Genomic DNA, 14,517 nt, shown 5'->3' with positions numbered 1-14,517 from the left:
CTCTTTCCGTCTTTCTTGTCTCTCTCTGTCAATCTCCTGCACCTCATCCAGCCCTCCACCTCTCCAGGACTGCCCTAGCCTCAGTCCCCGTTCCTCTGCTGTGTGTCCACCTGCTGACAGAACCTCACAGATCGGATTATTGATATTCCTCAACCTCCTTGCTCCCTCGTCAGAGAGACAGAGAAACACCCGGAGAGAAAGAAAGAGAGATCCACAGGAGGGAACCATTTGTGTCTAAAAACGAGCCCAGACAGGTCCTATCTCGTCTGACCTCTGACTGTACCGGGCTGGAGTACCGGGCTGGAGATCTCATCTCATCAGCTGAAGGTTAATTAAACCTGTGGCAGGGTGAGACTATGTCAGCCACACACAGTGGTGGTACGCAGAGCCTGAGAACTAAGTAGAGTCATGCCTGTTTTCAAACAACTGACAGCCCAAAGCAGGCCAAACAAGTCCAACAACAACTCGCAACTTCCCAGAGCACCACTCACCATTGTCTGTTGCTAGGAAGACGGCTGTGTACTTGTTGTCGTGGACGAACGGCGACTCGCGGTCCAACGACGCAGACGTGTTGACCGTCCCTCTGACCGGGTTCACGCTCAGCCAGCCTGCTGGGTCTCTCAGCACCGCAAACCTAACCACAATAGAACCACACGTCAACACTCGCTTGTAGAAGCAGCAGCACAGGAGAAACACATAGAGTACTACATTTACATTTACATTTAGACATTTAGCAGACACTCTTATCCAGAGCGACTTACAGTAAGTACAGGGACATACCCCCTAGGCAAGTAGGGTGAAGTGCCTTGTCCAAGGACACAACATAATTTGGCACGGCCGGGAATCGAACTGGCAACCTTCTGATTACTAGCCCGATTCCGTAACCACTCAGCCACCTGACGCCCAGTACTACCCCAGACTGTACCGATACCGTCTGGACCCAACCTTGTCTACTGCATCAGGTGTGGGTTGCCACTTCCTGTTTCAGTTGTGATGGAATTGATGGAGGAGCACTTGTACACAAACGCCCAGAAAACTCGTGTGAGTTAACTGATAAGCAAGAAGATCAAGGTGTATCAGGCATGCAGGGAAACCTGGCAGGGGGATGCGAGGCGTTTCAAAGCTTTTATCTCAACATGTTTCCAGCAGGAGTTGCCCTTCACGCGCACAGCAGAGAAGGAGGCTACTCACGACTGATCTCGACCAACAGTTAATCTCTTTGAGGAAACGGCACCACTCAAACATGACAGAAGGTAATAAAGGTATGAATGCAATATAAAACAATATCAGAGGCATATCTTCTCTTGCTGCAAATCATTTTTGGAGTTACCTTGGAAACCCACCCTGACGACAATAACTGAGTGAAGTACTGAGCAGCGTGGCGGTATATTGGAGAGAGAGGGTCCATCAGTGGAGGAGACGCTCACATTCATGCATGGGAATGGTGGAGGTCAGCCGTAGGACAACAGGCATGCATGCCCAAAGGAACTGACATTATCCCTGAGAGATGATTGTCAGTTTTATGTGCATGTGTGTGTGTGTGTGTGTGTGTGTGTGTGTGTGTGTGTGTGTGTGTGTGTGTGAGAGAAGATATAACTATAATAGAGGTGAGGGCTCGAAGGTTCTGGCACATGGAGATGAACAAATGCATGAAAAATCACGAAACCTAAAGTAGATGAAAAGCATAAAAAATATCAGCAATAAAGTTTCTTGCCTCCTTCCTGTCTGTATTATTAGCATCTTTCTTTAAGGAAAATCTGATTTTTGGGCTCCAACTTCTGTTGGCTTATTAATCCAGGAATTGTGGTAGTGTTATGAGTTTTCTTATTAGCATGATGGCAAATATGAGTTTGCTCATTAATCCAGGTATCGCAGTAGTGTAATGGGGTTTGCTCAATGCTCTCCTCCCGACAGTCCCACACAATGGTTATAATATAACAATCAGAGGCATTGTGTTGCTGGAGAAACTGGCTGTCTGGCAGTTTAGGGCCTAAACTGTTGAACTCAAGGCTTCAAACTCTCAAACACATTTTCTTTCCGCTGCCTAAACTTGAGGGTGTGGGGTGTTTATGTATGTGCATGAGTGTATATGTGTGTTGGAGAGCATGTTTGTACCTTGTGTGAGTATGTGTGTGTCTGAATTGTGAGTGGTTGATAATTCACCCGGGGTCACGCAGTGACCATGATAGATATCCAAGTTGGCGTCACCATGAAGACAAGCATGTGTCGAAGGCTAATGATCTCGAAGGTAGGAAGAGAAAATGTGTGATGTGGGTTAGAAACTTGGATTTGGAGCTTGTTATCGGAACTTACACACACACACGCACACACACACAGCTTGTTTTTAGAATACGTAAGATGCCCCAATATGATACTCTTTCTCCCTGTCAATGAAACGCACATATGGTTATCTCTTCCTGATGATCAACAGATGAATACATGGTGATGATCCCCTGCTGTGAAGAACAGTCTGAAACAGACCTGATCCAGACATGCAGTAATATGAGCTTTTCTTTCCTTCTTCGTGCTGAGTGGTTTGTTTGCTTATATTTGCTGTTCAAATATCCTTTGTTTGCACGAAATTGATAAAGGATGCATTTCAATGCAATCATGCTGTGATTTAGCTGTTAATTTTGTATTAATTCTCTCTCCCTTTCTCTCCCTCTCCTCCTCTCTTTCTCTCTCTTTCCATAATTCGTTCCCTCCCCCCCCCCCCGTTCCTACTCTCTCTCTGCAGTCCCCTGCATGTGTCTTGGCTGTGGAATGAATCCCCACTATCCCAGCACTCACACTGAGCATAGGATCCTGCTGCCTCTGCCTTGCATCTAGGCTCAAAAAGCAACTCAAACTCTGTTCCGCACATTGATCGATTCACCCTGGAGTCGAGTTCACTCCAGCAACCAGCTGATTAGCCCTCTAAACGCTTGTCCCGCTTAGAATACATAACCAACGTGCAGGTATACAGGACATTGGGCCACAGCTAGCAGCGCTCGTAACAGTGTAGTGCAGTACTGAAAGGTTCCTCTTTACTCGTTCCTTGACTTTAACCACAGTAACACTGTTGGGACCGTGCACTCCCTAAGCAAAGCAAGCTAGGTTCGGGGTGTTCCTCCTCCTCTGGAACCTCTGGATGATATAGCTGTGGAGCTCCTCCTCTCCCCAAACACAAGTGCAGCCCATTAGCCCTGAGTGGGAAAGGCCATTAGACACACATTAAAAAGCCATCAACGATACATTCATATTCGACTCAGTAGGGGGACATGCTAATTAGCATTAGCATCGTGAGTAACGGAAGAGGCCGTGAAGCCGCACACGTACAAGACTGGAGTCAACAGGACACACACAAACACACACGAAGACCTCCATGTCAGACAGGGGCAACCCTGGGTGGGTGCAGGGCACATGATAACATAGTCAAGATGAGTGGGGCAGCCCTGGGTGGGTACAAGTCACATGAAGAAGAGGGTGTCAGTTCAAACAGCACACCCATGGATCATTCCCAGAATAATGATTACACAGTAGAAAAGCATGTTTGCAGCCTGGCACACAAGCCATGATTCTGAAGCAGGTTGCTCATTTGAAGTTACGAGATCTGACTCAATAAGAACACTGAAGAACAAGAGAAGGGTTACTGCAGGGGACACCATTACACTGCTGTTGCATCACATGCATTTGTTTAATATGTGTGAGTGTATGTGTATGTGTCTGCATGTGTGTGTGTGAGAGGGGGGGGGGGGGGGGGGTGAGAGAAATATGACATTAGAATAAGACAGAAAGAGAGAGAGAGGCTGAGGAGACAGACAGAGAGAGCAAGAGAGAGAGAGATAGATAGGGGGAAGGGTAGAGAGAGAGACGGGGGAGGGGAGAGAGAGAGAGAGGGGGGTAGACAGAGTAAGAGAGTGAGAGAGAGAGTAGGAGAAACAAAGCGAGAGAGCGACCCTCGCAACAACCATTTGAACACTTGTAGTAATTTACTTTGAACCATTTTGAAAGGGTTTGACTGAGGAATTAATTCCGCCCACACGGTCGTCCGTATTTATGATAAGTGTTCTGAATGACAGCGTAAGCTAAAGGATAATGATTAGTAATGTGCTGCGTATTAGGTGCATCCACATCTTGAATTCCACTCTGTATACAGGTGGTGCATGACTGGAGTGTGGCTGAGTGTAGGAGTAGGAATATTCATTTCAGAAAAAAGGGTGAAGGTAAGAGAAGTAGTCTGTATTTGGCTTAGAATAGTGCGCAAGCTTATTTATTGATGGTGTGATACTGTGTCTGTGTATGAGATATGGGCAGCCACAATTGGATCCAGAACATAGGACAGCTTAGTAAGGGTGTGTGTCACTCATTTTCCCGGTGACAGTACAGCACATAGACGTTACTGTAAACTGAGCCTTCCAGCCATCAGCGTGAACAAGCTCCTGACTCATCACGTTCACTATCAAACCAGTCGTGCTGGCTAGACTGTACACCCGCTCAACCTGAAGAGAGCCACTGAACATCCTGAACAAGCATCACTCACACAGACACACACACACACGCTAATGCATACAAGTATACACACACAGCTTCTAAGTTTTCCAGAGGAAAGTGCCCGGGCACTTTTAGGACATATAATGGATGTCCTAAAAACAAGCAGTGCTTGTTTGTACTGGGTCCAAAACAGGTTTGTATCCAGGAGTAGAAGATACCGCAAACTGTATGGGGGGAATGGGGAAGTGGGGCTGGGACAGGGGGCGCTGGGGCAGCGGGTGGAGTGATTCTAAATGGTTCAAATCTGATGAATATGCTAGCTTAGGTGTGAGGGGGAGGCTGCAGCTAGTAATATATATCGCTTCTCACTTTAGGATGGCTTGACATAACACACAGACACGCACACAGACACACACACACACATAAAAGAGCGTCATGCAATTGATTAGAAGGAACGATGTTCTTCTACTTGAGTTCTCTAAGTGCACTGTGACTTTTTCATTTACATACTTACGTAATAGTCGGAATTTGAAACTTTGGCAGAACACTTCAGATTACTTTTTTTCTCTATTGGTTTCTTCTCTCTCCATCAATGTCTTCTCCTTCTCTGTCTCCCTTGTTCTATCACTCTCTCTATATCATTCCACTCTGTTCTTTATTTGTATCTCACAGATGGGTGTTCAGGGTCTAACTGGCTGAGAGAATCTGAGGAAAGGAAGCCGATAAGCCGTTTCATTTTACAGTAATAAATGAGCGTGCTTCTCTGTATGTGCTTCTGTGTATGTTTGTTTCTTTTTGTGTGAGCGTTTCTCTGTGTGTGTGTCTGTGCGTGTTTTAGTGTGTGCTTCTGTGTGTTAATGTGTATGTGTTTCGGTCTGTAAATGCGTGTGTGCGTGTCTGTGTGTGTGAGTAGATGGCAGCGATCAGGAGCTGTGCGAAGGTAAAGAGGCTCAGAGGGTTTCGTCTCTTCAGCTGTCGGTCTCTATAGGACCAGTGATATGGAAGTGCAAGAGAAAGAGAGAGCACAACAACCATTGTGTGGAAGACAGGTGAGAAAGCGTCGGGTAGGAAAATAACATCCAAGTGTCCAATTATTACCGTTGTTGTTGGCCACTGTCACACCGGTTTAGCTACCTGCATCCCATCAACTTCCCATTGACCCAGTGGTCCCCGACCAGGAGGCAAGAAGGGGAAGACAAACAGTGACGGACGCCCCATCAATCAGCTGTCTGACAGACTGAGGGAAAATCAGAGCAACCTGTCAACACACTATTGTGCTCAGGGCCCTTAATGTCTCGTTAAGACAAAAACTGTCACTTCTTCATGTCCCTCCTGCATCCCTCCATCCATCCCTCCATCCATCCCTCCATCCATCCATCCATCCATCCATCCATCCATCGCTCAGCCATGTGTGTGACAGGGGACCCATTTGAGAGACCAGACCCCTCAACCATGTCTGCTTAGAGTTGACCTAAACACCTGGGACCTAGAATAGGTAAATACACTGTCTAACACACACACACACACACACAAACACAGCAGCGGCAGGAGGCACACACACAAAACTGTTGACATAGCCCATTAGAGGAAGGTGGATATTTGGAATGAGATAAATGTGCAATAAGACAGGCAGCTCCAGTGCAGTAACTTTGTGTGTGTGTGTGCACGTTTATAATTGTGTGTGTGTGTGTTTGGAGGTACGGGTTGCTTTCCTGTGATCTCCTCTCTACTTGTCTTCCAGAGTACCAGGATCAGAGGAGACACAGCCAGCTGTCCTGTTGGAGATGGCAGATCAAGCAGCTTGTCAGTGTGTCTGTGTTCCAGCTCCCCCAGAGGGCCTGTCTGGCTGTCCCAAGGAATCTCGGGTCTCTCTCTCTCTCTCTCTCTCTCTCTCTCTCTCTCTCTCTCTCTCTCTCTCTCTCTCTCTCTCTCTCTCTCTCTCTCTCTCTCTCTCTCCCTGTTTGTCTTTCTCTTTCTGTCCTCGCTCGTTCTCTCCCTCTGTACCTTTCCTCTCTCATTCTCAATCTCACTCTTCCTCTCTCCTTCCCCACCTCTTGTTCCACATCCCCTCCTTTCCCTCTCCCTCTCCCTCTCCTCTCTCTCTCTCTCTCTCTCTCTCTCTCTCTCTCTCTCTCTCTCTCTCTCTCTCTCTCTCTTTCTCTCTCTCTCTCCCTCTCTCTCTAAGTTACAGTACTGCAGAGGATTTGATGGACTGCCAGAGAAGACAGTAAGAGATAAACCCTCTTTAGACTTGTGTGTTCTCTATGCTAATGCTATAGAAAACACAAGCGATCATTGATAGTGGTTCAAACTGTGATCTGGGCGCAGGTCACACACACACCCACACACACACTTGTTTCTGTAAATATAATAGCAGTCGCTGTAACACTATTTCCATAAATTACCATGCCTCAGCAGCACAACACATAAAAATGAAATTTATTATCATAATAAGGCAGAAAAAAGGCAGCTCTTTGCATCAGTAGAAAATCATAACCCTGTAATTAACATGGAGAAAAGCAATTTATCTGTGCTTCACTGAGGCCTCACTGCTCAGTCTCTCTGTCTGCTCCTTTTGGCATTTTTTGAATCATTTTAATTATATCCTGGCAACATGATTATCTGTCTGCAGGCTAGCCCCCCCCCCCCCTCTCTCCCATTCTCTCTCACTCACACTCTGTCTCTTGATATGGAGATGCACATATATCTGTTCTTTTGTCTGTCTTTCTGTTTGGAACAACAACTAGTACACGTCAGATAGACTTAGACCGACTACCGTGGAGTACTGTGGAACTCACAGTGCGGTGTGGAACACAGAGTTTTGTGGAGCACACAGGGATTGCTGACTGCTGACTAGCACCTACATCAGGGATACCACCTTGGTATCTATGCCAAGACTTTCATCACACTCTCTGACTGAGACGGCAGACTGATTTAGATGACTGGCTCCGACAGCTTCATCTTGCCATCACCTTCAGTGACTGCTGAAAAGACAACACATATATTTATGTTAATACTCTGTAAATGTGAGAATGCGGATAATCGCTACTGCAGCATAGCCAGTATGTTACACGTTATTGTAAAATCATTTCAGTTGGGGAAGCATTTTAGTCGTTTTCTCAAACAGCAGCTTTATATACCTACTGAGTTTGAAGCAACGAGATGTTGATGACATCAAGATCATGTTCTTCAAGATGTCACTACCGGTACAATGGATTCGTTTTCAGGGTCGCTCAACAAACTCAACTCAAGTTAACCTAAAAAGCTGTATAAAATCTATTGGCTCATCACCTGCTGGATCTCAACGACTACAATACTGTGCTGTGCAGCTATGCTACATACTCCCCGACAAGACAATCTCAGTTAATGTTCTTTCCGTTCCTCGCCGACCTTTATACTGGAGTCTCACCCCTCCAAATCTCAGAACACTCCAGAAAGACACCAGCTAAAAGTTGCATGGCCGAAGGTTGTTGGAAAATAAATAAATAATGACATAAAAAGTTTGGTAAGAGCAACTGCATCTTGATTTTCCCAAGGCTGGCTAAGTCAGCACACACACACACGCACACACACACACACGCACACACACACACACACACACACACACACACACACACACACACACACACACACACACACACACACACACACACACACACACACACACACACACACCCACAGAGACTGCCACTGGGAAGACAAGAAAGACGTCTGTATCAGCAGAAAACTGAATCCTTCAGCTTCACATTTCTGCTAGGTAATACAGTAATATTTGATAAATTAATAATTACAGTAGCTCAGGAATATTAGATCCTATAAAACATGTCTGCCGGGTTAAGGCAGGTAAGTAAAGTAAAGTAGAGGCATTGTGAGAACAAAATTATCACTACTTGGAAAAAGTCAAATGTTTCATAGATTTTCATTTTTTTTAATGAATAGAATATTTTTTAGAACAAAGAATCATGTGTTTTTCTACTCCAAACCTCACTGGAGCTGTAGTACATTTACATTTAGTCAGTTACTAGACGCTCTTATCCAGAGCGACTTACAGTGAGTACAGGGACATTTCCCCGAGGCAAGTAGGATGAAGTGCCTTGCCCAAGGACACAACATCATTTTGCACAGCCGGGAAACGAACTGGCAACCTTCAGATTACTAGCCCGATTCCCTAACCGCTCAGCCATCGGACTCCCCGGCGTAGACTTGGAGTGCTCCCGCGGTGTAGCTGTGATCCTGTAGGTGTGGTGGGTTCAGGTAAAACGTACTCAGCTGTACCCCTGCGCTTCGCTCATTAGGTCAGTTATTACTGGCTGCTTCACACATTACACGGTTTGGTCCCCTAGAATTACTCCTTATAGCTCATTAGAATCTCCTCACACACACTCTCTCTCTCTTACACATACACTCACTCACTCACACACACACACACACACACACACACACACACACACACACACACACACACACACACACACACACACACACACACACCTACACACACACACACAAAGAATCAATGACACTTATAATTACTTGGGAGGCAGTTACCAGGCCTTTCAGAGCTGATCTTAGTGGCATACATAAAGTGCCATACAGCCTTGATTATTCTGTGCATATTTAGTCTTTAATCAGCAACATTTACTGTAACAGGGTTAGTCTGCTTACAGTAATAGATCAATGTGAATGTAAACAGATGATTGTTAGTATTTCACACAGTTCCATAACAAATATGTAAAATAAAATAAATTACAATGAAATAAACTCAAAAAAGAATCAAATCAAACATAAAATAATACTCTTTAGTGCACTGCTGACCCTGTCTCTGACTCATCCATCCACTTGCTCCCGACATCCCAGTCACAGTGTGTAGAGGAGGCAGAAGGCTATGTTCCTTTGCCCTGTTAGTCTGCCTGTCCCTCTGATCTCCACAAGCAGGCCAAACCCATCGTGTTTGGTGTCAACCTCCATTGACCTCCCTGTCTCTAGGGGTTGTTTTAGCACTGGTAGAAAATGATCCTCCTCTGTCTCTCCCTCTCTCTTTATTTATGATTTTCTCTCTGTTTCTCTCTCTCTCTCTCTCTCTCTCTCTCTCTCTCTCTCTCTCTTTCTCACACACACACACACACACAGACACACACACACACACACGTGCAAAACACAATAAATTGAGAGGGAGAGCCAAACCTCTAAATTAGCAATTTCCTTGCCTCTCTGTCCTCATCCTCACCAGCCTCCCCAGTTCATCCTCATCCTCAATGCCTACCGGTAAAGGATAAGCTACAATACTTCAAAGTCCCTTTCAGTGTCAAGAGAGGATCAAAAGAGGTAAGAGGTTATAGGAAGGTAGAAAGGAGAGGCCAGGGAATGAATGCAGATGGAGAAGAGAGGAAAGAGGAGATAGAGAGGGGGGGGGGGGGCATGGTGGATGGATATGGAAATACGTCTGGATGTGGATACAGAGAAGAGCAGATGATTGGACAAAGAACAAGGGCGAGGGTAAATGAGAAGGAGACGCCGAAGGACATGGAGATGGATGAGGAAAAAAGGAATGAGAAGGATACGAGAAGAAGGAGAGGGAGAGGGAGAAGGGAAGGACGCTGAATAAAAAGGAGATGGGGAGAGAGAAGGGAAGGACGCTGAATTAGAAAGAGACGGGGAGGGAGACTGAAAAGGAGAATGACCACCCACACCTTGCCTCCCTCCATCAAGGAGCACTTTTAAGCATCTATTATCTGGCCAGCCAACTCAAAATCGAGTGGGTTTTTTATTACAGGGTTGTTTAAATCATGGTAAATTTACATAAATCTTGGTTGAATATTATGTAACTCCCACGCTTCCAGAAAAAACGGGCATCACAAATGGAGAATCAATCAGTGGTCTTAAAACCTGTCAAGGAGTAACCAAGTCTCCATCTTGGAAAGCAGCCGGGGAATCATTTCTCTCTCCAACCTAGCACAATGAATCATCCTTACACAGACAGCAGCCAACAGTTTCAGTGTGACACCCAGAGTATAGTATTTAAAAGTCATCTTGCTGAGTCATCCTGCAGATGACTCAGCAAGTAGTGCACATGCACTATCATGACAGCTAGTCTTTTTATGTGAAGCATCTGGCCAACACAGGAACATCTAGAAACTTCTACCTTGTTGACAGGCAGTCAGATGAGAGGATTTGAGGGACTAATAGAAAGACGAGAAGTGTTGAATAGATGGGTGAGAGACACCAGATGGAGAGATTTCTGGTAACTAAGAGGCGTACTGTCATGGCAGGCTACACCTGTGATTGGTTGTCTCTGTTGTCAATGCTGGAGCGGTCTTTGGAAGACAGGTGTGATCAGTGATCATCTAACCCCTCCCTAACCTCATGGTGAACTGAGGAGGTGAGATGTGTGGTGAGTGTCGTGGAAGATGAGTCAGACGCCGGCTTCTCCACCTTCATTGGAAAATGTCCTCAATGTTTTTCTAAATCTGTTCCAATCAATAACCATGAGTGTCTTCCAAGCCCACCAGAGCAGGACACCAGAAATAAAAAGGCCTTCATTGTCCATCTGTCTGTCAGTCTGTCTGTCCATGTGTTTGTCAGTGCGTACCTCTGCCTGCCAGTCATTGCATTTGTCCGTCTGTCCGTCTGGTGATGCGCTCACCTGATGCTCTGAATCTGGAGGTAGTCGGGGTCTGTGGCGTTGAGGGAGGCCACAAAGCTGCCCACCGGAACGTTCTCCATCTTAGTGACCATCAGTGGGTCCGGGAAGAACACAGGACCCTCGTTCACGTCCAGCACCGTCACGTGTACTGTGGCTGTAGAGCTGGGCCCATAGCCCACATCTGGCACCAGGGGGTCCTCATTCTCTACCCTGATGAGCAACGTGTGGAACGCCGTCGTCTCATAGTCCAGAGGCTGGAGGGGAGAGAGGAGAGAGAGAGAGCGAGGAGGTGGAAAGGAAGAGATGAGAAGGAAAAAGAAGAGAAGTCAGGAGAAGTGGGGAGAGGAAGAAGGGAGAGCAAAAGAAGGGGAAAAGGGAAGAGGAAGAGAGGAACATAGAAGGGAAAAGAAGAGAAGAAGGGGTCAAAAGAGTAGAGGAGACCAGAAGAAGAAAAGAGAAGGAAAATACATAATTTCAATCGACACATGTACAGTATCCATGGTCAACTCAAAATTTACCACAGGGGCATGTGCATGGGTCGCAGTATGTCCGTCAGATACCTTGATGACGGAGAGCATGCCCTCGTTGTTGTCCGGGTTGGTGTGGATGTCAAAGCTCTGGGTGGGGTCTCCGTTGATGATGGAGTAGACCGCCCGACATGCCCCTGTGGCGGGGTCGTCTCTGTCGTCCACGGTCAGGTTGACCACCACCCCCGTGGAACCCTCGTCCATGTTCGCAGGGAACTGGATTCAGAGGGGTGGAGAGAGAGCAGGGGGAAGAGAGAGAGAGAGAGAGAGAGAGAGAGAGAGAGAGAGAGAGAGAGAGAGAGAGAGAAAGAGAGAGAAAGAGAGAGAAAGAGAGAGAGAGGGGGGGGGGGAGAGAGGGAAAGTAGGGGGGCGGGGTGAGATAAGTAATACACACAGTCTGACAGGGCTTTAAAATATGTTGGTCTCTCAACAGCACGTCAGCAGTGGGTCTCCTCGTCATCCTCATCGTCATCCTCGTCATCACTATCTTCCTCGTCTTTCTCACAGCAGTTCAACTCCTCCCCAGTGTGCCTCCTTTCTTCCTGCCCCCCCCACCCCCCCTCCTCTTGCTCCACCTCCCCTTCCCCCTCCTCCTCAGTCTGGGCAGACAGGAGAGGCATGGGTCCGGCGTTGTCCAGCTCGTCCTCTCAGACTCACTGGCAGTCGTCCATGCTGCAGAGGCTCCCTGGCCTCTGATTAATACCCCTCATGCTGAACCACATCTCACAATGGTTCTCAGTCCCACTCCCTACCTTGCAACAAAACAACTCTCTCACCCCAGCACGCACGCACAGAAGGAAAGAAGACCTTTGTGGGTGTGTGTGTGTGTGTGTGTGCGCGTGCTTCTCAGACACCAGCTGCAGCTCAGGTGGCATCATTCAGTACATGAAAACACCGTTTTGACAGTGTTACAGCACTAATTGTTTATTTTTTGTTTCACATGGGTTGTAAAGGATAATAGAGATAGGCATGCAACACTTCTTTTGTTTTTGTTTAATCTATGCTGCCTTCCATCAAGAGAATGTTGGAGTATAATACCTCTGGCTTTGAAATATTCAATATATCACTTTTCTTTCTGCTTTTGTTATCTGTTGCTGAAACTTTCCACTACAGTCTCTATGCTTTCTTTACACCTCCCCCTCTCTCTCCTTTCCCTCCCCTCGATTCTCTCTTCTCCACAGTGATACAATGTTTGAAGTAAAGACGTTTGCAGAGAGGTGTAGAGTGTATGTGACCCAAGTTCAGAATGTACTGCTCTACATGTCACATGGGAGGGACCATGGCAAGAACACATGCTGAACACACACGCACACACATGCTAATTCTATTTCCAGAAAAATCACAAATTTCCTTCTCATTGTCAGTCTTCCCCCCCCTCTGTCTATTGTAGCAACATGTCCTCAATCAGATTCATATCAGCCTGCTATTCTGCTGGTCTGACACTGCCACAGCGAACATTGTCAACAAGCGTACTGCAGGATTTCTAGCAACACTGACAGCTAGTACTGAAATTCCATTTTTACTTCCTCTCGCTATCTCTCTCAATATCAACCCCCCCCCCCCCTCTCTTTGTCTAACCACCACCCACACACCCCCTCTCTCGGGCAGTCAGTTATTGTGTCCCAGTGTACAGTGTGATCTTTCTGGAACAGAATGTGTCACGCATTTAAGGCTGGTATTATTGTCCAGATTAGAGCTTCTTCTGTTAGGATAGTCCACTACAGCATCTCTCCTTACTACACCATCTACTCAGGTTCATGTGTGTCTTCTGTTGTGTGTCCATCCACAACGTGTTCGAAAGCTTTTTCATCATTTGCAGGACATTTTCAAAAGAAGCAGAGAGAGAGCGAGAAGAAGACAGAAAGAGAAAGCGGGAGAGGGGGAGAGAGAAAGAGTGACAATGAGAGGGAAAGTGGCTCAGCTTCTTGTACTGAAGCTCATATCAGATGTAGGGATCACTCCTTTCTAATCCTAACAGGGAAAATGCCTCGTCTTGCGTTAAACCTTTTCAATGCTTAACCTCAAATGGGATCTGTCTTGGGTTCTACAGAAAGCGTAGAGGAGTGTTGTTATGGCCACACGTTTCTTTATACATATTTCTGTCTGTGTTCGTATAGTTGTGTGCTACGTGTTGTCTTCCCCTCAGTGTCTCCCCACACTGTAATGGCTCAATTCAGGTGTCCATCTGTGATTGGCCCTCAACTCCATTTCCCTTCACCAGCGCCCTCGCTTCCAGCCAATCAGCTGCTCATCCGTCTTCATTTAAGTCTCTCGTTTGCGTCTGGAGTCGACTCGGTTCTGTGTTTGTGCTATTTGTTTTTCTGTCGACTATTCTGTTTGGAGATTTTCGGAGATTGTCTGTGTTCATTGTGTCATCGTCCTGTTTCGTGTTTCATTTTGTACTGATACAAGGCATTGTACTTTTCGTTGTTTTTTGTTCAATCGCACAGGGGCTTTGGAATAGGTCAGCTGCCTATGGGCATACACCCTATCATGTAGCAAACCTTTGTTAATAATCACTAGGCAAGGAACGACTGCCACCTCAGGTGCTTAAGGGACACATTATGGTTAGGTAGTTCGGACACTCTTTTATCGATTACTTTTCTTTGGCACCTTTTGTTGTTCCATTGTGGTTTGTTGTCATAGATATCACTTTAATATACATTATATCATCGTGTTACTTTTCTACGCACTGACATCCACTTTTTGTTGGGGCAGATAATTGTAGAAGTGTAATGAGAGAAAATGGACTTGTTGCTAAGCACCATGCCATCCCTCTCCATGCAGAACACTCCAGTGAGCTCCCCACAGTTTGACACAGCTCCCTCCTCCTTACACACCTCCTAAATGAGGCCATATCATACTACATCCTAC

At 46.3% G+C, this 14,517-nt stretch overlaps 1 protein-coding gene across 1 annotated transcript in view; it reads right to left on the bottom strand.

Annotated features, from left to right (window-relative positions):
• The window catches only part of cdh13 (cadherin 13, H-cadherin (heart)), a gene marked incomplete at its 5' end in the record, with an annotated part of 117,138 nt that overhangs the window by 2,766 nt on the left and 99,855 nt on the right, over nt 1-14,517 (bottom strand). Inside the window, 3 exons of the mRNA XM_047051496.1 lie at nt 492-634; nt 11,117-11,370; nt 11,677-11,859. Coding sequence (XP_046907452.1) covers nt 492-634; nt 11,117-11,370; nt 11,677-11,859 — 580 coding nt within the window. The remainder of the gene's footprint in view (nt 1-491; nt 635-11,116; nt 11,371-11,676; nt 11,860-14,517) is intronic.

This window comes from Hypomesus transpacificus, unplaced genomic scaffold (genome assembly GCF_021917145.1).
Source record: "Hypomesus transpacificus isolate Combined female unplaced genomic scaffold, fHypTra1 scaffold_156, whole genome shotgun sequence".
Classification (NCBI taxonomy): Eukaryota; Metazoa; Chordata; class Actinopteri; order Osmeriformes; family Osmeridae; genus Hypomesus; species Hypomesus transpacificus.
Note: the sequence above shows the minus strand (reverse complement) of the source record. Positions and strands in the feature narration are given on the sequence as shown.